The sequence below is a fragment of the Dromaius novaehollandiae genome, chromosome 22, assembly GCF_036370855.1.
Source record: "Dromaius novaehollandiae isolate bDroNov1 chromosome 22, bDroNov1.hap1, whole genome shotgun sequence".
Lineage (NCBI taxonomy): Eukaryota > Metazoa > Chordata > Aves > Casuariiformes > Dromaiidae > Dromaius > Dromaius novaehollandiae.
Genome location: NC_088119.1, coordinates 11,163,962 through 11,186,087, shown reverse-complemented (window position 1 = coordinate 11,186,087; position 22,126 = coordinate 11,163,962). Strand labels below are relative to the sequence as shown.

General features: G+C 58.9%; 1 protein-coding gene across 5 annotated transcripts; it reads left to right on the top strand.

Annotated features, from left to right (window-relative positions):
• The first annotated feature begins 274 nt into the window (after positions 1-274).
• On the top strand, positions 275-22,126 carry STAT3 (signal transducer and activator of transcription 3). 5 transcript variants are annotated; one of them, XM_064524788.1, is made up of 25 exons: positions 298-426; positions 8,995-9,210; positions 10,617-10,763; positions 11,622-11,766; positions 11,928-12,026; positions 12,299-12,394; positions 12,496-12,577; positions 13,015-13,109; positions 13,323-13,474; positions 13,965-14,123; positions 14,251-14,343; positions 15,171-15,230; positions 15,577-15,606; positions 15,717-15,810; positions 15,894-15,941; positions 16,279-16,362; positions 16,799-16,897; positions 17,081-17,216; positions 17,459-17,511; positions 17,591-17,685; positions 18,004-18,143; positions 18,608-18,823; positions 19,151-19,193; positions 19,580-19,692; positions 19,826-22,126. In XM_064524788.1, the coding sequence occupies exons 3-25, from the start codon at positions 10,636-10,638 to the stop codon at positions 19,879-19,881; spliced, it is 2,316 nt and encodes a 771-aa protein (XP_064380858.1). In that variant the 5' UTR covers positions 298-426; positions 8,995-9,210; positions 10,617-10,635; the 3' UTR covers positions 19,882-22,126. The 5 variants fall into 5 exon arrangements, with proteins under 5 accessions (XP_064380860.1, XP_064380859.1, XP_064380857.1 ...); XM_064524790.1 differs by lacking the exon at positions 8,995-9,210 and having other exon boundaries at positions 275-426; positions 12,302-12,394; XM_064524789.1 differs by lacking the exon at positions 8,995-9,210 and having other exon boundaries at positions 275-426; positions 18,608-18,820.

The window sequence follows — 22,126 nt, the reverse complement described above, 5'->3', positions numbered from 1 at the left end:
GAGGCGGCGGCCGCGGCAGCCCCGGCCGCGCGCTGACGTCACGGCGCTGCCCGGAACTCAGCTGGGTTTCCCGCACGGCCCTTCCCGGCAGTCGCCGCCCCTCCCGCCGCGCCGCGGCCGCGCCGCCGCCACCGCCCAGCGCCGTCCCGCGGCGGGAGGGCGGCGCCGTCCGGGAACAGCCGGCACGGGGCGCCCGCCCCCCGCCGCGCCGCCGCGAGCGGTGACGGACCGCGGGGCCGCCCGCGCTGATTGGCCGCGACGGCCCGTCCCTCGCGATCCGGCGGGGCGGCGGCGCCGCCATTGGCTGGTCCCGGCGTGACGCGGCGCGGGGGCGGGGCCGGCCGGGCAGCAGGTTTCTCGTCACTCGGGCAGGGTCCGGACCCCGCTGGCCGCCGGCACCGGCAGCCGCCGCCCCCGGGACCGCCGGTGAGCGCGGGCGGGCGGGCGGGGTGCGGGGGCAGGGGCAGGGGCAGGGGCAGGGGCAGGGGCGCCGCGTCCGCCCCCCTCTGGGCGCCGGGGGGCCCGGGGGTGCGGGGGTCCCCAGGGTGCCGGGGGTGCCAGGGCCTCTGGGTGCCGGGGCCCCCAGGTGCCGAGGCCTGGTGCGGGGCTGCTGCTGCCTGTCGCCCGGGCGATTAGTGCCGGGGTTGCTGGGGGGCCCCGGGGTGCTGGGCTGGTGCTGGGGGGCCCCGGGGTGCTGGGCTGGTGCTGGGGGGCCCCGGGGTGCTGGGCTGGTGCTGGGGGGCCCCAGGGTGCTGGGGGAGCCCCGGGGTGCTGGGGGGGGCCCAGGGTGCTGGGCTGGTGGTTGGTGGTGCTGGGGAGCCCCAGGGTGCTGGGCTGGTGCTGGGGAGCCCCAGGGCGCTGGGCTGGTGCTGGGGGGCCCAAGGTGCCCGCCTGCAGGGTTGGCACAGGGTGCCAGGGCCCGGTGCTGGGTCGGCGGCGCCGTCTCCTCCCCGGGCGGCAGCAAGGCCTGCGCCTGTTTGGGGCCGAGCGGCGCTGGGGCGGGTGGGCACGGCTCCCGCTGCCGCCGAGCGCCGGAGCACCTGGGAACCGCGGGGTGGGCGCAGTGCCGCTCCGGGGGCTGCTCCGGCGGCGTCCCCGCCTGCGGGATCCTCTGCGGGGTCGGGATGTGGCTGGGCGGAGGCGGGCGAGCACGGCCCGGCCCCGTCCGCACGCAGGAGGGGTCTTTTCCGGAGAGGCTCCCCTCGTGCCCGGAGCCTCCCGCGGGTTCGGCGTCTCGATTTCTGCCGTCGGCCGTGTTGTGCAGCCGGCTGCGCGGATGCCGGGCGGTTTCGCTTTTGTGAGCTGATACCAAGTTTCTGTGCCCCGAGCCGTGGCTGTGCTGGGATGCTGGGGCTGCAGAAGGGCCGAGACTGGGGCCCCGGCAGCAGGTGAGGGCGTTCGTTGCCCCTCGGCTGGAGGGGAGCCGTAATTACCCAGGCAGTGCTTAACCTTGGCCTCTGGTGTGACGGCTGCAGGTGGGGTTCGTTTCCTTCCCGCAGCTCCCAGTGAGCTCAGAGCTAATTCTTGCTGGGCAGTGGCAGCTACCAGAAGCTGAGGAGCTGCTGATGACCAAGCTGACTCTAAGCTATCGAAACACTGACTTGGTTGTGTGCCACTCGTGCGATCCCCGCTCTCCAAGTACAGATGCAGAGATGGGTTTGTTAACAAGTGCAGTTCTGCTGTCTCAAAATCTGACAGAAGGTTCAAAGCCTAAATCAGCCTTTCAGAGGGGAAAATGTCTGGACTAGCAGGGCAGAAATAGGGGAGCTGAAGTCTAATCTGTTTTGATTGGGCCTAGATATTGAACTTTCACAAAATGTGTGCACCTTGGGGTTTTTAACCACAAAATAGCCCTTGGCTCATGAATTTGAGAGCACCTGAATGAGGATTTGGGACAGATATTCATGGATTTCTCAGTGATGCTGCTCCTGTGCCACATGCTGAGGTAAAACTTTCATGCTGTTGAAATATGACTTGTAATCAAGACTGAAAGCCTAAATGGGGAGAGCTCTGCACCTGATCAGACCAAAGCTTAAAGAACTGATTCACATTTCTAATAGAGCTGTGAACTCAGGATTGCAACTTTACCTGTCCCTTGATTATAACTGCTCAAAAACATCTTGCTTGGGATCTTCTGCCTGTGCCAAGTTTTGGTTTAATAGTTGTTCTGGCAAGAGGTGAGATGCGATGGTGAAGAGCAGCGAAGGAGAAGGTCCGGAGCAGCACTGTCAGGGTGCGTGTCGCGGGTGGATGTTTGAACCGTGTGGCTGAACCGTCCGAGCGCTCTGCAGGGACAGTGGGCTCTGCCCACCTCTCCTGCTTGCTGAGGGTCCTCTGCTCTGCTCTGTAACTTCCCATCCTGGGGTTGCTCGGCACAACGCTGTCCTGCGTCGCCTTCCCTAGGAGGGGGGGTGTGCGCACGCAGCTCTTGTTCCGCAGTTTGTGCGTTGCTGCGTGCCCGTGAGAGGGCACGGCCGAAGGCCGGGGCGGTGTCGCAGGGCCCTTTGCCCCGAGGAGAGGTTGTGTTGTCCTAGGCCGGCTCTCAAGAAGGGCCCTGCACGTGCGCATATCAGAGCAATTAACCCCCGCTTCCATCCTGGATCTTTGGTCGTTGACCGGTTTAGTCCCAAGTGAAGTCCCTTCTGCTCTTTCCCTTGGATGTGTCAGAGCTGCTGGAGCCAAGGCGCAGAGGATAGGAGCGCGTAGCTGGGGCCCAGGTGCTGCCAGCCGGGGCAGGGAGGCATCGTCTGCCTTGCCGAGGGTGGCGACAGTCTTGCCAGCAGCTGCTGCAACGGGAGCCGCGTGCGGGGATGGGCCCTGCAGAGCTCCTTAGCTGCGATTGGGAATGGCCAGTTGTGGCACGTAGATTTATCCAAAGAACTCTGCACTGTGGCTGCAAGATCACCCGGAGCCTCCCTCTGCCCTAGTGTCACCCTGTTCTCACACCTCTGCATCACTGCTTCATTTTTCTGCCTTCAGGGCTGACTTTGAAAATGTTCCAGAGGAGCAGAGCCAAGTTCTCTTAATAAACAGCCTTTTTGAAGTTGTTCTTGTGTTCGCCTGGAGTAATTAGCTGTCTTATTCCAGAAGAACAGTTTTTCATGAGCCTGTTGATGGTTGTGTAGAGCTTGTGGCAGCGAGATTCCCTGTGTTATTGCAGCCACACAGGGCTGCTGTTTTGAAAGCTGAGGTTCCTTTGAAGCGTTGCTGATGGTGTCTGTGTCAAGAGCCCGTGACACTCTTGCGGGTGATAAATCCGTTAATATGAACTGTGCAGCGCTGTTGGTAGCTAAGCTGCATTCTGCTTGGCTAGCGCGGCAGAGGGTGAGAAGTGCCACCGCGCTTTTGAGGGGCCCCGGCAGTGACTCCCCTCTGTACATGCTGCCTCTGGAAATTATTGCTGCTTGTGAAGCTTGTTGTGAAGCCCTGAAAGTTGGGGTACGGGTAAGATGTGTTCTCAGGCATGTTCCACAAACAAGCAAGTCCATCCGGGCAGTCTTGGGATTGCTTCCCAGGACACGCAATCCCTGAGGAAGTGAAAGGAGCTTGGAGTAAGACTATTGAAGCATGCAGTAGCTCTCCCAAGCTGGTGGTGGTAGTACACACCTCGGAGCAGGACTTGCTGGGTTTCAGTCCTGGCTCTCGTGGTCTACCCTTGCAGTGGAGCTAAAGAAAGATGAACTTTAGCTCTCAGGCTACTTTTAGCAACTTCACTTTGAGCTTTGGATAGCTTGTTTACCTCAGCGCTTGCATCATGCCATACTTGGCCCTGGTAGCATCAGATGTTCTTTGGCTCTGTTCCAGAGATGAAAGGCGAGGCTAACCACAGAGACAGACAAGCCACGCAGAATCGGAAAGGCTCAACCCTCAGATCTTTAAACCTAGGCAAGGGAGGCTTCTCGGTGGCGGTGCTGGGCTAGAGGGAGGATCCTGCTCACAGTTTTGGGGCTGGCTAGATGGAAGCTGGTGACTATGACGGTAATGGGTGTCAAAGGGCCCTTTTCCTCGAGGACAATTGGTGCTTCAGGCCTGCTGGCTATTTTCTGCTGATGCTGGGAGGAGCTGGAGCTAGATCCTGTGCTAAAGGAAGACACTTCTCCTCTCCAGCCTTTCAGGAAAGAGAAGAGGCTTTGAGTTGCCTCCTGGCTGGTTTAACACTCCGAGCTATTCCTTTGCCTTTTCACTCGATGGTGGGTTGGCCTCTGTCATGCTCCACCTTCCCTGGGGCTGTGTGAGCGCGTGTCGTCCTGTGCAGCAGAGCTGTCTGTCTCCGTTGGCTTGAGCCCGTGTTTTAGCAAAGCACATCCTGAGGCTGTTCTTGGCCCTCTCTTCTTGCAGCGGCACGTGGAAGTTTTGCCAGGTCCCAGGCTGCTGGGAGCTGTGAAGGCTCAGCGTGATCTGCAGCTTGCGCAGGAGATGTGCTGAGGTGTGAAGCGAGAACTGAACGGAACCGCGCCGGCGGGGCGCGGGGATGGCGGACGCGGCTCGCGTTGCTGCGGGGTGGGTCGTGCTGGCGGCTGCTGCTGAGCAGGGCAGACGTGCCGTGCGTGTGTGCTCGCGTGCGTGGGCTGCCGTGACTTCCTTCACTTGCTCAGCCGCCGGCCCTGCGAGGAGCTGTTTATGGTGGGATGAGGCAGAACAGCCCCGTCTCGGTGTGTGCGAGTTCTGTTTTTAAGGGATTGGCGCGACAGCGAATGCTTCTCTGGGGCCCGTGGCGGGGAGACCGTTTCCTGGAGCCAGCGAGCATGCGCCGTGGTGCGGAAACCTTGGAGGATCTTGCGCTTGAACAGAAGCCCGGATTTGCTCGGTGGCTCGTCCAGTAGCTATTTGTGGAAGTGAGAAGTAGCTGATTCTACTTCAAATGCCACTGTCGCACTGTAGCATGGGAACTTTTTGCTTTTGGCCTTTCCGTGCTCTGCAAATTTGGGCTCAAATTTTGCTCAGAAATACCCAGGCTCTGACCTTCTTTGTGGAAGCTTTGCTAGGGTCAAGGACTCAATTAAGTGAAATCTGGTTTGTTTGCTGACGCCTGGTAGGGAAAGTCCATCTGTGAGCTGCTTTGCGCGGCGTGCGGTGGCGTCCTCGAATGAGGCCGGGGCCGATGCTCGGGCCGCCCTGGGGCTGGCTATTCCAGGAAGCAGGTCTCTGCTTTGCTTTCTGTTTTGATCACTGCAGCAGCTGCCCAGCAGCCCCCGTTCTCGGCTCCTCGCGAAGAGCTGTGGAGGTTTCTCTAGCAGGGGACGGGCTGGGAGAGCAGCTGCGGTGTCCTGGCGGGATGATGAAGCTTTTGGTCAGTGCGTACCGGGGGTCTCTTGGCTGCGGTGCAACGGGAAATGGGATGACGGAGCTCGTCCTGGTGACTTGTAGCTTTTCAGCTCTTGCCTGGCCCATATATTTGGGGTTTATTTCCACAGAAACCAGGGTAGAGAGGGACTGCGTGAGATCACCTGTGCCGTGTGGAGGAGCTGGAGCGCTCACCTGGAGCCGGGAAGCACCACACGCTTCATGGCACGGGAACGGCCCTTAGTGCCGGGGAAAAGGGCTGCGAGTGCGCAGCGGCTGGCGCGTGCTCCCCGTGCTGCTGCAGCCCTCGGCAAAGGGCTGAATCCACACCAGGACAGGGAATTTGGGATGCCCAGAGAGCGGCTGGGGGCTGCAGCGAAGGGCCTCGTGGTCAGCACACAGAGGAGGCTAAGGTCCTGCGGTGACAAAAGCCCTGTCAAATAAAGCCAAGTTTTACTCTGAGATTCAAGGAACGTCTGTCCCTTTACAGACTTGCGTGGGTTGGTCTCCCTCTTCTCATCTCTTCCACTTACTGTTCCGTTAAAAACAGGTTTTGTTCCCCTGGTCTTTTCTGGAGATTGCACCCGAGGATTGCTCTTGAAGACTAATGTCCGGTGGATGTTGCTTCTGTCATCTGGGGCTATATGATGCAACAAAGTTCTGAAAAACTATTTAACTCCGTGTTAAGTGCCAGTGCCTTTCCTTTCCCCGTGTCTCGCTCTATGACAGGACACTTCCCCTTTCCTTCCCCTTACGAACAGCATCCCAAAAGATTGGGAAAGAGCCATGCGCAGCAAGCGTCAGAATCGAGTGATGCCGGCAGTGTCAGATGGCAGTAGCCTGAGGCAATCTGCGCGTCCATGATCTCGGGAAACCAGCGAGTTAAAATCAGCTCTTTGTGCCGTGCGGTGACTCCTGGAGTGAGCGGGGATTTGTGGCACGGAGGCTGGCAAAGAAGCTGTGGGTGGGCAGCTCCCGGCCGGGGCAACGTGCCCCAGGCATCTCTGCTGCTGCTAGAAACTCGCACAAACCCACAGCCTTGTGCACCCGGGAGGCCCGGGGCAGTGCGCAGGCAAGGCTTAAAACCGGTGCTGTGCTCCGGCTGCCTGCGGTCGCAGCGTGGGACTAGAGAGGGACGGCGTTGTCCTCCCTGGCAGGCGTTTGTCCAGGGGCTGTTTCTGGGGATGCTTCGCAGCCACAGGTCAGTTCTGGTGCTGGTGTTTAGCATGCACCGTGCTCACTGGTGAGGAGGAGGGAGCAGAGGTGAAGTTGTCTTTGCCGCAGACACACATGGGACTTGTGAAGGGTGAAAGTTTCCCTGGTAGCTGCATTTTCAAATTCTACTTTTTGGATGTCTGTGGTCGGTCCTGTGCGGCTGACCGCTGGTGTGTTGATACTGAGCATCTGCAGCAGCCCGTGCAACCAGGACGGGGGAATTAGCAGGCTCCCAGAGGCTGTTGAGAGCTGGGGGAGCAGCTCTGCTGGCTCTTGAGGCTTCAGCATCGTTGCTTCCTCTCTCGTCTGATGGAAGCCTGTCTGACCCTTGCAGAAAGCAGTGACCGTAGGAGCAGCTGTTCTTGCTGTGGCCCTGGGGTGCAGTTGTTTGGTGTTCACCTGTTTCCAGCCGTCCTGGGGTCCAGGGTCAGAACAGCCCGACTCCCTGCGGGGGATGAGCGGCTCTCGAGGGGGTGGCGTGAGCGCTCTGCCGTCTCTGACCCCCCTCTCCGAGTGGGAGATGCGCAGGCTCTGCGGGTACCAGGTGCTGCTCTTCACCTCTGCTCACACCCTCCAGGTGCCAGCTCGCTTCCCGGACCTTCGCGTGTCTTTTAAATGTTCGACCCGATTTCCTTTGCGCCGGCTCCTCCGCACCACTCTTTCTCCTTGCAGAGGAAGCTCCAGCAGGTTCCCATGTCGGTGCTGCCCCGGGACCGGAGCGCTTGAGAGGGAGCCTTGCCCCGGCTTGCTCCAGCCCCACCAGCTCCGCGTCGAACGCGGGATGCTCCTGGGACTCCTGTCCTTGCTGAGCTCCCCAGGCTGGCGCTGGCGCTGCCTCTGCTCGGCGGCAGCCTCTTCTCCGTGGGGCCGGCGGTGTTGCCAGGCCGGTGCTCTGCTCGCAGCTGGCCCGCTGCTGCCCAGGCTGCCGAGCCGTTTCCAAGCCCGGGCTGACGTGTCGCTTGCTGGAATGACCTCTGCAGAAAAGCAAACATCTTTCTGTGGGGAAGTGACTTTTTCTGGCGGCATTTGCTTCCTGAGCACAGCTGGCTGTCCCCTCATTAGTTTTAGTTTGATTTCCATTGATACAGAAGTAGCTAACTCGAAAATTACTCCTTCCTTGTTTCTGTTGTTTCCTGGCAGTCTCCGCCTTCTGCACTTACTGTAAGCTCTGCAGCTCCTTCCCTGCCCTCCCGGAGCAGACGCAGGCGTTTGCATAGTCTGGCTGGAGGGCGTGCGTGTGGAAGGAACTGGCACCAGATTAAAGTCTCGTACCTCTCTCTAGTGACCTAGGGGGTCTAAGACCCCTGCCTCTTTCCCCTGGCGAGAAGGTAGAAAAGCTTTGGAGAATGATACCTCTCTCGAGGAGACGGAAGAGTTTTGCTGAAGCTGGGCACTTGGGCAGTGTGCTTCTGTGCACTCAAATGATGCTAAAGCCAAACAGATTAAAGCTGAACTTCAAAACCCAGCCCGTGAGCTTCCTTCCCTGTGCTCAGCGTGCTCAGTGCTGCCCAGTGCTGGGAGCTTGGCAGCGGGTGCAGCAGGTTTGGTGGCATTAGGGGTGGTGCAAGAAATGATTTTTAGCCTGGCCTCACCCTGCAGTGTAGGGAGATGCATGAAGGCTGTAGGTTTGCTTGCAGACCCACCTCATGTCCCATCCAGGTGGGGCCTGTTTGAGTCATGGGATCTCCGTCTCAATCTGTAAGTGCCTCAGCTACCTCCGTCCTATTGGGGCTGGGGTTCGGCCCTGCAGGTTTGTGGCCTCCACGGTCCTCTGTGTGTTTATGCTGCTGAAATCCTCCATGGGGGTGGGAGAGGATAAAGTTCAGCTTGGCAGCTAGATCCTGCGTCTGCTGTGCTGCCTGTGATCTGTTGCAAATGGCCACGAGCTGCCGCTGCCAGTGCAAGCTCTGCTGTTGTGATCTCAGATGTTTTGCATTAATTTCGCGCCGTGTGGTGACAAGAAAATGAGTCAGAATCCTCGCTTTGTTCGGCCTCACAGCTGAGGCGACTGGGAATGAAACCGCTCTGCTGCTGTGCTCGAAAGCTGGCCCTGGCAGGGATGAGGGGTGGGAGCTGGGGGAGGGAGGGCGAGGACCCAAAGCTGCCTCTCACGCTCACATTCAGCTGGATTTCGAGTTGAGCCTCTTGAGAGGGAGCAGTGCTGCTGGATTCGCCACTTGTTTATTGGTCCGGTTTCTTTATTGTTCACTTTCTATAGGCAGTTGAGGTTGCAAAAGGAGACGGCAGTTCTTCTTTCACCAGACGTGACTCAGCCCAACACCTACCCGTGTCTTGGGGCCGTGCTGGTCGGAGTGTCGCAGCTCGGGGGGCTTGGGTGGGCTAGTGCCCGGGGATGCAAAGCACCACGGGTGTGAAAACGGCCTTTTTCCTCCCCAGCCAGGACGGTTCTTTCCCCACGCTCCCCCTAATACGCATGCACTTATAGTTTGCTCATGATATGGTTTTGGTCTGTGGTTCTGTGCTCTCTCGACACAGGCCCACGTGTTGGTGACGACAGCAGTGTTTGCACTTTGAGCTCGGAGCTGACAGCCTGTTGTCATGGAGAAGCTCTTATCTTGCGGGAGCTGAGCCTGGAGGTGGAAACTGGTGCCAGTCCGAGGTCTCTTTGGACTGGAGCTCCCTGCGCAGTTAACTGGGACTTGCTGCAAGCTCAGGAAGGGTTTTGCTGAACAGGAACCAACTCCCAAACGTGTGAGTGGCATCACCAAAGCCTCTGGGCCCGGGCTCGTCTCTCCTGATGTGGGATCGTGGGCCCAGAGTTGCACCCCCAGCAGAATGGCCTAGCTGGGTGGTGTCCCCCAGGCCGGAGCCCTGGCCCCGGGCTGCCCTCGGTGGGAAGCGGCACTGCGCTGGGCCTTGCTCGTGCCACCTCTTCCGGAGGCGAGTGCCTTGGGCTCAGGTGAGCCTGGCTCTTTCCCGGGTCTGCACCGTGTGTGGCCCCGTCGGCCCTCCCCGGAGGGAGAGCAGGAGTTGTGCCTCAGCCTTGCAGAACCGCTTTGTGCCCCGTGGGAGCTGCGGGGCTGGCGGGGCGGTGAAGGCCACTTCTGTCCCGCTGTGCCGAGAAGGCGAAGTCTCCTGCCGCTGTCCTCGGACCTTGTAGTACAGGCTCCCGAGTGGCCGTGCCGCTCCGTGGGACGGGCTTGTGCTTTGCAGCGTTTGGGCCGCCGGCACTGCTGCTGCCAGGCGGTGAGCTGGGGGGGACTCCCTGGAGGGGAGTCTGCGGCTCCCCACGTGCTGTAACCTGAGACTCTTGCGTCGCCTTCACAAACTTTCCAGCCTTGCCTGTGGCTCTGGCTGGGTTCCTCGTGACTTGGTGACTCAAGCGGTCAAGCAGGCAACGGTGGCCTGTGCTGCAGTACGTGGTGCCTGGGCCTCCGAGCCTCCTGGGCGGGTATCGGACCTGCGCTGCAGGGACCGTCGCAGAAGGTGCTGGTTCTCAGCACGAGATGAATCTCGTCTTCCAAGCCAAGTGGCTTCATTGCTCTGAACCTGTTCTCTCCTGAGGCTGAGGCACCGGCATGCGCCTTGCCGGTGGTGGATCGCTAAGGCAGGTGGATCGCTAAGGCAGGTGGATCGCTAAGGCAGGTGGATCGCTAAGGCAGGTGGATCGCTAAGGCAGGTGGATCGGAGTCCAACGTGGTCAGGCCTGGCCGCGAGCTGGGCACGGAGCGGCGAGGAGCGCGGCAGGACACCCCCCTTGCTGCCCTCTGCTTTGGGTGCACCCCTGCCAAGGGCGAATCCCGAGTGTGTGCCTCTGCTGCTCTCCCAGGAATGCCGGTGGCCCCAGCGTGCCACGGGCTTTGAGCTCCTCCCCTAGCAGCCGGCTCCGGTGCCGCCGGCCCGTCGCTGCTCCCAGCCGCGCCGGAGGAAGCGAGCTGCGGGAGACGGGAGCGGCAGACGCCGCGCTGGGGCTCTGCGCCCGTGGTGACGCTGCGGGAAGCGGTTCCCACCCGCAGCAGACACGGCGCGAGGGAAGGAGCCTTCCCGCCACCGCTGCTGTGCCGGCAACGCGCAGCTCGGCCTCCCCAGCCCTGCGGGGTCTCGCAGGTGCCCGCGGCCACTGCCGCTCTGACCGGGGCCTGCGCTTGTCCCGCCAGGTTTCCGGAGCCGGCCAGGATGGCGCAGTGGAACCAGCTGCAGCAGCTCGACACCCGGTACCTGGAGCAGCTCCACCAGCTCTACAGCGACAGCTTTCCCATGGAGCTCCGGCAGTTCTTGGCTCCGTGGATTGAGAGCCAGGACTGGTAAGGCCTTGCGAAACTCTGGCATGCAGACTTTGGTTGGGACACTGGCCCTTGTGTTTTAGGGGAGGGGCTGTCCTTTGCTTAGGATGAGCAGGGATTTTCCAGTGCTTGTTTCCCAATGGGAGGACTGGCTCTGGATTACTGGTCTTGTGCTCCTTTGGACCCTTGAGCTCTGCCCTACAGAAGGGTTGGGACAGTAGCGGGTGCCAGAGAAGTTTGGAGGGGCTGTACCTGTTTCTCTAGGCTCTCGGCCTTGCAGAACTATTCTTCCTTACTCTGGCTCCTTGTGAGACTTGTAAGTGCGATGTGAAAGGGAGCAGACGTCTGTGCATGCAGTGCCAAACCTCAGATCTAGAAAAGGGGAAGGTCCAAAGCAGAGGTGTTCTCATCCAGGGTTGATTTACACTGTCCTCTATTGCAAATGAGGCTGAAATGGAGCACCTGCTCTTGGATCCTTTTCAGAGCACACATGGGACTGGTGAGGAGACTGTGTGCACTGTCTGCTTGGCTTAAAGCCAGGGTTGAAGCACAAGCCTAAAACACCTCTATCACCCTGCCCTTGGGCGAGTGGTCTGATGGCCGCGTGTGTGGGTGAGCTTGGCGGAGCTGCTGTGCACCCCAGGGAAAGCAGTCGGTTCTCGTGGGGCAGCTTGGCTGCAGGCTGCAGTAACAGCGCAGTTTATTGACGTTAGTTAAGGGAGTGCAGGCCTGCTCTGACCCCTGTTCTGGAGCAGGCTGGGAAGACCGCTGGGGCGTTCAGTGGCACGCGGGGATGGAGGACTGAGCAGCGCTGCCTGTCGCGCTGCGCTGCTGCTTTGGTCTGTGCCGGATTCCCGGATCTCGCGCTGTCTCCCGCAGGGCGTACGCTGCCAGCAAGGAGTCGCACGCCACGCTGGTGTTCCACAACCTCCTGGGGGAGATCGACCAGCAGTACAGCCGCTTCCTGCAGGAGTCCAACGTGCTGTACCAGCACAACCTGCGACGGATCAAGCAGTTTCTGCAGGTGGGGCAGGAAGCACCCGTTCTGTTTTTAAATGCTGGTTTGGCAGGGCCTGTGCAAGTCTAACTGCTTCCTCTGCGCAGTTCAAACTGCACCTTAAAGGGTTTGAAAATCCCAGGAGTTGCATTTTACCTGCTAACTTTGGGGGGCTGGATGTTTTACAGAGCAGATACCTGGAGAAGCCGATGGAAATAGCCCGTATCGTGGCTCGCTGCCTGTGGGAAGAGTCCCGGCTCCTTCAGACAGCTGCGACTGCAGCCCAAGTAGGTGGCTCGGGGGCAGGTGGTGTCCTGGGGTGCATCCCTCTCTCCTGTACCTCTGCTCCCTTGAGGGATGTCACCCCTTAAGTAGGGTGTGCCCTGCACTGTGTGCATTGGTGTGCAGTCCTGTAGCGAATACTGCAAGCAAGCAACCAGCTGCACTGGCTTTTGATAGTGAGAGCGCGAAGGCTCTGCCTGCAAAACCCCCTCAGGGTGGGAGGGGTGCATCGCTGGGTCCTGGGCCCTGTTCTAAGTCCTCCTTGTCTTCCCTGCAGCAGGGGGGACAGGCAACACATCCGACAGCAGCTGTAGTGACGGAAAAGCAGCAAATGCTGGAGCAGCATCTGCAGGATGTGAGGAAGAGGGTACAGGTACGTGTGTGCTCCCTAGGCATCTTTTCCTTTCCCCGGTGCTACTAGGAGCACCGTGATGATTTAGTGCTTTAAACAAATCTACATCTCTCACCTTTTAGGATCTGGAGCAGAAGATGAAAGTGGTGGAGAATCTCCAAGATGATTTTGATTTCAACTACAAGACTTTGAAAAGCCAAGGAGGTAATGGAAGCTCATTAGCTTCTGGCAAACCAAAGTGTTCCTGTAAGGAAATGTGCTGGAGGGTGTGTTCCAGCTCTCCCAGTGCATCCTTCTAAGCAAAAAAGGTAGTTTAGGGCATTTGCATGGCAACTGGAGAAATCTTGTTTTTGTTCCTGCTGCTGACAGAGCCTCCAGGGAGCTGAAACAGAGCTCTGCTTGTTTTGGGTGTGAATAGAGAACTGGCCTGTAGAGGTGATATCCCTGCTGTGTGTGTACTAAAGCCAGCAAGAGGTCTGGAGGCCGTCGTGGCAGGGGCTGTGAGAGATCATGGCTTAACGATTGACAGCTTTCTAGGGTGCCTGCTTTTCTGCAGTTGACTGTGGAAGTCTCCTGTCTGTGATCCTTGGGAGGGTAGGAGTCCATGTGCTTGGCTGAAGCTTTCTCTCCTCTCTGTGCAGACATGCAGGATCTGAATGGAAACAATCAGTCAGTGACGCGGCAGAAAATGCAGCAGCTGGAGCAGATGCTCACGGCGCTGGACCAAATGCGAAGGGTACGGTGTGCACGCGCTCATGAGAGACCAGCCCTCCGGATCCCTCTGGCGCAGAGGTGCCCCCTCTCCGGGACATGGGTTTGGTGCTCAGACATGGCCAGGTCTGAGAGGGCACTGGAAGTGCAACCCTCGGTGACCTCTTTCTTTCTGTGAAACTTGTAGGTTTTGAAGGGAGTCGGAGGGTGCTGAGGGTCCCAGTTTCTTTCTCTGTAGGGTATTGTGAGCGAGCTGGCTGGACTGTTGTCAGCCATGGAGTATGTGCAGAAGATGCTTGCAGATGAGGAGCTGGCAGACTGGAAAAGACGGCAGCAAATCGCCTGCATTGGTGGCCCACCCAACATCTGCCTTGACCGGCTGGAGAACTGGTGAGGAAGCTGGCTGGGAGTTGCATCAGTTCCTCGAGAGGCTGCATTCAAACACCTTCAATGGAAATGATCTCGCTGCCTCTGGGAATGTCCTTGCAAAATGGCCACTGATGCCCGCAAGCATAAATGTAATCCGCCAGTCAGACTGATCCTGAATAGTGGGCACTATGGCAGGAATTAGTAGCCCCAGGCCTGTGGGATTTCCAAGGCTGCTGTGAGGAGTTTCTCTTATCTGCGTGGCTGTTTCTAAGCCCTTGGCAGGTATTTCTCTACAGAACTCAGGTGCATGCAGATTTCTTTTATAGTTCATGGCCTAAAGAAATGCACTGAGTTGGGAGCCACAGACCATTCTGTTCTCTGCTGGTTTGGCGTAGAGAGGCTCCTCTCGTGTGCCAGTGAGGGAAGAGAAGGACTCTGGGTAGTCTGAGACCATACAGGGGTGCATGGCTTGGCAGCCAGAGCTAACATGGGTCCTTCCTGCGTTCCCTAGGATCACCTCTCTTGCGGAATCACAGCTACAGACCCGGCAGCAGATCAAGAAACTGGAAGAGCTGCAGCAGAAGGTATCCTACAAGGGTGACCCCATTGTCCAACACCGGCCCATGCTGGAGGAGCGGATTGTAGAGCTGTTCAGGAACCTGATGAAAAGGTGCTGAGGGCTGGGGGGAGCCATCGGCAGTTCCTGGGTTACAGGGAGTGCGGGGAGGGGTGAGCAGTCAGTGTGCTGGGATGAGGTCTGAGACGTGACCGTGGTCCCTTGCGCTTTCTCCCTGCAGCGCTTTCGTCGTGGAGAGGCAGCCCTGCATGCCAATGCACCCCGACCGGCCCTTGGTCATCAAAACCGGCGTGCAGTTCACCACCAAAGTCAGGTGCGTTGCTGGCGCCCGCAGTCTGTCCATGCTGTGGGCGTGGGAGGGGAGCTGTGCAGTGGGGAACCAGGAGCTTTCTCCAGAGGAAACACTGGTGTGGATGCAGCCTCCAGCTTGTCTGAGGAATGTTGGGAGGCCGGGAAGGAATGAATCCCTGCAAATTGGCTCTGCTGGTGCGCAGCCAGGTGACTCAGTGCAGTTGTGGTGATTGCTGGCTGGGGATCCGCCGCATTCCTGGAGGCAGCCAGGGTTCTGGTAAATCCCGCTGTGGGGGTGGGAGGCAGGAAGCCTCAGTGCTTCCCTGGCCAGCTGCCTATCAGCTGGTCTGTGCCCTTTGCAAGCCTCTGCAGAGAGCTTCTCCTGCTCTGACACCAAGCTCTGCCCTGGAGCATGTTCATCGTGTCCCAGCTGTGCCCCAGTTGCCCCCCTCGCATGTGGAAGTATCTGGCAGCAGAGCAGTGCAGATGGTGCTCATTCGGAGCAGATGTCTCCACGATGTGGGCAGCAGTCAACAGCTGAAAGGTTCTGCTGAAGGGGGACTCACGAGGGCATTAATGCCTCCCCTGTTCTGGGGATAGCGTTGGGGCTGACATATTGCAGTCCTGTGTGCAGACAGATTCAGGGAAGCTGGATGAACTGTGTAACGCAGTGTCCCAGTGGACCGTGTGGGGTGAGCCGTGGTGCTGCCAGGCTGGGCATGCACACAGCATTGCTGTTCATCCGGCCCCAATCTCTTCCACAGTTTATGCCAGGCTCTGTTTTTAACTGGAGATGTTTGCGTGTGCAGGATGTTCACGCTCACTTGCACATTTCCTGGCTCTTTGCAGGTTATTGGTCAAGTTTCCAGAGCTGAACTATCAGCTGAAAATTAAAGTCTGCATTGACAAGTGAGTTCTGTGATCCTGGTGGCAAGTGGATGGAGTGTCTGGGATGGGACTTGCTGCTCCCTAGGCTGTTCCTGCTGTCACTGGGTCTCCATTTCTGCCCCAAGGGCCAGCATGACCCTGAGTAGAAGGGGAATAGCAGGATCTGCTACCCTGTGCAGGGTGGCAGTGAGTCCCAGGGTTCAGCCTCAAGTGCAGGGCATGGCCTTTGGGGCCTGTGGGACTCTTGCGGTGCAGCTAGTCCCTCACACCAGCTCCTTTGGTGCTGCATTTTGCTGCTCCTCTGTGTGGGAAGGCTAGCACCTTGACTCTGTGCTCTCTCCTTCTCTCTCCCTCTCCCCTTTCCTAGGGACTCCGGTGATGTTGCAGCCCTTAGGGGGTAAGTAGAATGCTGCTTCTTGTTTCTCTTTATAATCCTGGCAAATGCTTTGCCACGTGTTAGCTCTGAGGAGCGTTCTGTCAACCACGCTGTGTCTTTGCTCTTTCAAGGTCTCGGAAATTTAACATTCTGGGGACAAATACCAAGGTGATGAACATGGAAGAGTCTAACAACGGCAGCCTCTCAGCAGAGTTCAAGCACCTGGTGGGTACAGTGAGCTCTCAGGGCTGTTCTTACTAAGGCCTTGTGCCCAAGGTGTTGCTTTAGCCCGCTTCTCCTCTTTGCAGACACTGCGGGAGCAGCGATGTGGCAATGGAGGAAGAGCCAACTGCGACGTAAGTGCTGAGCCAGGGCAGTGCTGGGGAAGGGGCCCCTGGTTCGGAGAGCCTGCCCGGCTCTTGGCTTGACAGCTCTGCTTGGAGCACCCCTAGCAGTCTCCTCTTGTCCGCCAGCTCTGAGTCTCGTTCCATGTCAGGCAGCTAAACCGCAGAAAGGGAAGTGGGGACATTGCTCTCGGAGAGGGTGTTCGCACGCACCATCTGATATGTTGGCGGCTGCCAGACCAGCAGCAGAGACCTGAGCAGCAGAACTGTCCCCAATGGCCACGTGTGCCCTGGGCGGGGCTGGGGGCAGGTGTCTCCAGTGTGCTCACTGTGTCCTCTTCCACTGTAGGCCTCGCTGATAGTCACTGAGGAGCTGCACCTCATCACCTTTGAGACAGAGGTTTATCACCAAGGGCTGAAGATTGATCTGGAGGTGAGTTGTGGGTTAGCTGCCCCTCTCTGCAGTGAGCCAGGCCTGGGTGCAAAGGAAGCATCTCTGAGGACACTTCGCTTTCTCTCAGAGATGAAATAGAAGAGTTGCATCTAGTCATGGGCTTGGCTGAGCTGTGGCCTTGGCCTGTGCTGGACATGTCTGCTCTTCTGGACTGTCTGGAGGAGGTCTACTGGGAAGAAGCAGGGAGCGTGGCCAGCTGCTGATCACAGTGGCGAGGGCTGCAGGGCTGGGGAGACGCTCGGCTGGAGGGGTGCTATGGGCCGTTGCCGCGTGGCTGTGCCCCCCTGTTTAGGGGCCACATTGCAGAGAATGGGGTGGGAGGCACGTGTTTGACCGAGGGTTGCTGTCCTGCAGGGCGGGACAGTTCAGGGCCCCGTGAGATGTTTCAGCCTGTGATCGCATCCTGTCTTTGCAGACCCACTCGCTGCCGGTTGTGGTCATCTCGAACATCTGCCAGATGCCCAATGCCTGGGCGTCCATCCTGTGGTACAACATGCTGACCAACAACCCCAAGGTAGGGCCCGGTGCTGTGGGGTGGGCGGCAGAGACGCGGTGCAGGCTTTTGGGGCCAGACGCCCCCGGCAGCCAGCCTGCAGGCGGGGAGAGGAAGCAGTGAGGGAAGCCGTGGCCCAGCAATGGCAGCAGGGCTAGGCTGGGATCTGGTGCCCTGCTCAGGGCTGTGTATTTCCTTGTGCAGAACGTGAACTTCTTCACCAAGCCCCCCATTGGGACGTGGGACCAGGTGGCAGAGGTACTGAGTTGGCAGTTCTCCTCCACCACCAAGCGTGGTCTCAGCATTGAGCAGCTGACAACGCTGGCAGAAAAACTTCTAGGTAACCATGTCCCAGGTGTCCTGCTTATCCCTGCTGTCTGTAGCCACTCTCAGGGATGGCTTCCATGAGAACCATTTGTAAATGCAATACAGTAGTAAGATTGCATGCTTTGGGAAGGGAGCTTTACTTTTTAATTGCTTAGTTTTCCCTGAAACACCGCAAACTTGGGTTGCTGCATGGAAATGGTGTCTTTGGAAGAACAACTCTATCCAAATGTTGATGCTGCTGTTTTTCTCTGCCAGGGCCAGGTGTGAATTACTCTGGCTGTCAAATCACCTGGGCCAAGTTCTGCAAGGTATAATTCCCCTTTCCTCCCGAGTGTCTTCCCTTGGCTGTCTAAGCTGCATTCACAGCCTCCCTGCACTCTTCCTCAGGAGAACATGGCTGGCAAAGGCTTCTCTTTCTGGGTCTGGCTGGACAACATCATTGACTTGGTGAAGAAATACATCCTGGCGCTGTGGAACGAAGGGTGAGCTTCACCCAGTGTCAGTCTGGTGACGCCCTGGGAGGTGTCCCGTGAACCCTGTCCGGAGGGAGGTGGGGGTGTCTTGTTCCAGGTACAAGCAGTGGGCGCTCCTGGGATGCCTCTTTGGCCCAGGCCCTGTTGGTTGGTTCAGAGCCCAAACCCTTCCTGGCATATGGGAATGTCTAAAAGCTCTGCTGGTGGTGAGGCCAGGCCCTGTGGCTGCCTGAAGCTGTGCAGTGCAGAGAACTGTCAGGACTCATGCCCTAGAATAGCTGCCCCAGTGTGCCCCCACCTTGACATGCTCTTTTCCTTGCCGTCCAGGTACATCATGGGGTTCATCAGCAAGGAGCGGGAGCGAGCCATCCTGAGCACCAAGCCACCGGGAACCTTCCTGCTGCGGTTCAGTGAGAGCAGCAAGGAAGGTGGCATCACCTTCACCTGGGTGGAGAAGGACATCAGTGGTATGTTTGCTCCTCTTTCCCCTGCAGCCCTGGGTGTGGTGTTTTTGCTCAGCCGGTGTTCCTGGCTCCAAACAGGGTTCGGATCGTGGCATCATCACCGATGATATTTGTCCTTTATCCTTGTCCTGACTGGCCCTTTCCCTAGGTTAAGTCTTGGAGCACTGGCCTGGGTGCCTCTTGCTGGCCTCTGCATGCTGGGCGCCCCTGCCCATGTGTTGCCATCATGGTGCAGTTCTTCAGGCTGCTGAAGCTGCCTGGCAGGTCTCTGGCCTGCCCTGTGGCCTGTTGATGCCCCTCGATGCCAACGTGCTGCAGCTCAAGTGCCTGCAGCAGCTCTGCTGTGCTGAGCACGATCCCAGGCCGGTCTGTCTTGTCCTGCTGCTCCTGTGGTGTTTGAGGAAAGCCCCTGCCTTTGCTCGAGGAATGCAGGTGTCTTGCCCTGTGTCAAAAGTCTCCTTGTACAGGGAAGACCCAGATCCAGTCCGTGGAGCCTTACACCAAGCAGCAGCTAAACAGCATGTCATTTGCGGAGATCATCATGGGCTACAAAATCATGGATGCTACCAACATCCTGGTGTCCCCCCTGGTGTATCTGTACCCGGATATTCCGAAGGAGGAGGCGTTTGGGAAGTACTGTCGCCCGGAGAGCCAGGAACACTCTGAAGCTACAGACTCAGGTAGTCGTTGACTTTCTGCGTTCTGGCACGGCTCTCGTGCGCGAGCTGGCGAGTTGTGTGGGGTTGCTCCGGTGACAGCTCCGAGGCGGAAGAGCCATCGCTAGCTGGAGGATCCTGCTGCAGGTCGTGGGAGGGCCCGGCTGCCGTACGGGACTAGCGCCTGGGAGCGTGTTCCTTGGTGCAGCCCACGCAGGGTCACGGTGGTGCGTGAGGGCTCAGCAGCCGCTGCATGGGTGGGTGCTGTCTGCAGGTCTGTGCCCTTCTAGAGAGGGGGAAGAGAGCTGCTTTCCTCCTTTGACAGCTGGTGACAAGTCTGCTCTTCCTCTGCAGGTGCTGCTCCATACCTGAAGACCAAGTTCATCTGCGTCACCCCGTGAGTGTTCCTGGGAGGGGTAGCTGTAAGCACAGGGCTGCTGCCCGGGGGGAGCATTTGTGTGTGCAGCCCGGCTGGAGGGGGTTTCTCTCCCACCACTGCTTGGTTGCTCCTGGAGGCTAGGCCCCCCTCCGCTCAGAGTGTTCTGCTCGCAGCCTGGGTAGGAGGAGGCCACAAGGGGAGTCCGAGCCAGGCTCCAGCCCTAACCACAGATGTTCCTCCCTCCTTGGCTTTTTCCTTGTGTTTTGGAGAGCCTTGCTCTTGGGGCCTGGGCTGTCCGTGCCCTGAGGTTGGTGGGGTGGTAGTGGTGTTGGAGAGCTCTGGCCACTGCTCCATCCAGGATCTGACTCATGTGGTTTCTGTGTTCCCTTCCCTCCCTCTGACAGCACCTCCTTCAGCAACACCATCGACCTGCCCATGTCCCCGCGCACCCTGGACTCGCTCATGCAATTTGGCAATAACAGCGAGGGAGCAGAGGCCAACACAGGAGGCCAGTTTGGTGGGTCCGGTGGGCTGCAGCGTCTGAGAGGGGAGAGCCTGGCTGTAGGCAGAGCTCTAGGGGTCAAGACTCAGCCCCTCAGGGTTGCTCCGGGCACACAGGCCCTGTAACCTCTCGCTGTGTCTCCCTGCAGAGTCGCTGACCTTCGACATGGAGCTGACCCCAGAGTGTGCTTCTTCACCAATGTGATGTGCTCCACCGGTGCTCTCGGGGCCCTCCCAGGACTCGGGCTTCCCGGCTCCGAATAGTTCCCCCAATCTCGCCCTGCTAGGTCGCATTTGTTCTGGGCCTTTCCTTGGGAGGAGCTGGGGGCTGTGGTCCTTGCCACCAATTTCCTTGTCTGACCCAAATGAACAACCACCTCTCCGTGGTGGTGCCATTGGTCTCTTTTGGGGGGGGGGAGGGGGGATAAATCTTTTTCTATTTCCTTCCATAACACACTTTTTTATTATTGTTTTGCTCATTCAAGTGCCTATCAGCCTCCGATTGCAGCCTCGGTTTTTACAAACGCTTCTGCAGCCCCTGTTGTGCTGCCTGCTGTTGAAAGCTGCTTTCCTGACTGCCAGTGTCCAAAAGCCCGTGAAGATCTTTTGAGTCTGGATTTGCCTCCTGGTGCCGAGGGGGGATTGGCCAGTCGTAGCACAGTGCGTCGGATAACCCATGTCGAGACAGCAGAGGGTCTGGCTTGCAGGCTCCCCGCCAGCCCTCCGAGCTGACGGCAGGGCGGTCTTGTCTCCGCACCTTCTGCTGGCCCTGGTTTTGGCCGGGTGGACCAGCAAGCAGCTCCGAGGTGGATGGGCCCAGACGCCCCTGTCTTGGGAAGGTAATGGTTCTGCTGGATGCTGCCTGGCTTTGCTGCAGCAGGGAGTTTTGGTAACTGCGTGTTCTTGCCGCCAGCTTCCTGCTGCAGGCAGAGATCCAGCTGGGTTCAGCAGCCCCAGGGCTCCTGCTGGGAACGCTGCTTTCCCTGCAGCGCAGGGAGTGCCCTGGGGAAGGGCAGTGAAGCGTCCCAACACCAGTGCATGCTTGTGAGCATGCAGCATTTGCATCTCAGATCTGTTCCTGGTCCTTTTGGGGACCTGGGGAGAGCCAGGTTGGCCATCGTGACTGGCTGACCCCTCGATCGGGCTAGTGACAGCGGCAAGATTGCACTTCTCCTGTCTGTGCAGTTAGACCTGCCAGACCCTGGTGAGGAGTGGGATGCTGCTGGGTCCGCCTGGCCTGCAGTGAGCGGCCAGGCTTGGCCCTCTTCCCTTTGATATGGCTTGTGATGTCTCAGTTGATGGATTTGCAGCTTCTCAGGGGCTTTGCATGGCATTTTTGTTGGAAGTTGGCTGTCAGCATTAAGCTAGGAGGTGGCAGGGGCTGAAGGGAGCAGAGTATACGTTGAGGGAGGAATCTGCTGTCAGCCAACACTGGACGCAGATCCTGTGAGCGTTGCAGGTTTCCTTGCTCTGAGGGTTGAGGAAGGTTTGGAAGCTGTCCTCAGTGAAAGCCATGGTTTTGTATTTCTCCGAATGGGGGGAGCCCTCTGGCCCCTTCTACGCACTGGGCTTTGGTTCCCATCCCTGGTCTGAGCAGGACACTGATGAGCAAGAAAGGGGAGGGAGAGGCAGTGTGGGAGCTGCCCACTTCCCCGAGCAGCGTCTGGAAGCCCCTTGTGTTGCCGGGGCCTTGGCTGCCCGGCGTGGGGAGCGGTGGGGTGGGGTGGGGGGGCCAGTGCCCGTCCCTGTGCTTCGGGGCAGGGCTGAGAGAGCCGCAGGCACCGAGGTTGTGTCCAGGCTGGTTCACTGGGCGCTGCAGCGGGTCCTATCAGCAGAGCAACGTTTTATTAGGAAACAGCCCAGGGTTTTACAGGTCTCTGACACGTCTTAATTTGGCCCTGGGTGGAGAGAACTGCTAAATCATCTGTACTAGTGACAACGCTGTGGGCTGTTGCGGAGCCGGTCGGGCCCCGATCTTGTGCGGCTGCGGAGCGCAGGGTGTGTCGCTGGCTCTACCGCACAGCGAGGGCCGTGGGGCGAGCTCGCAGCCCCGTGGCACCAGCTGGGCTGCGCGGGTGGGTCGGGATAGCACCGTGGGTGCGGGCGGGGGGCGAGAGGACGGTGGCGGGGGGCTCCGTGCAGCAAGCTGGGCCTGGTGCCGAGGGGAGGAGCGAGGGCTGGGGTGTCCACGCCAGCCCCCCGCTGTGTGCGGGCAGGAAAGGGGCCGAGGCCCCCCGCGAGGGCCAGGAGAGTCCTTTGAACTTGGTGGGTGCTCAGAGGAGACGAGGGCTGTGCCCCCTTCCTGCCTCCGCGCTCTGCACGTAGCTGCCTCCAGCTGCAGTCAGCATAGTCCTGGGCAACATTCAATACTGTAAAAATTTTATTTTTTGTATATTTTATTGCTGTATCTACAGGCTTTAACTTTCTCCAAAATAAAGGTTCTAAAGCGA

Excerpts from the sequence above, each read along its gene's own strand:
- STAT3 (XM_064524787.1), top strand. The coding sequence starts at position 10,636 with ATGGCGCAGTGGAACCAGCTGCAGCAGCTCGACACCCGGTACCTGGAG. Across the intron at positions 12,027-12,298 it reads CAGCTGCGACTGCAGCCCAA|CAGGGGGGACAGGCAACACA; the intron begins GTAGGTGGCTCG and ends TCTTCCCTGCAG. Across the intron at positions 19,693-19,825 it reads CAACACAGGAGGCCAGTTTG|AGTCGCTGACCTTCGACATG; the intron begins GTGGGTCCGGTG and ends GTCTCCCTGCAG.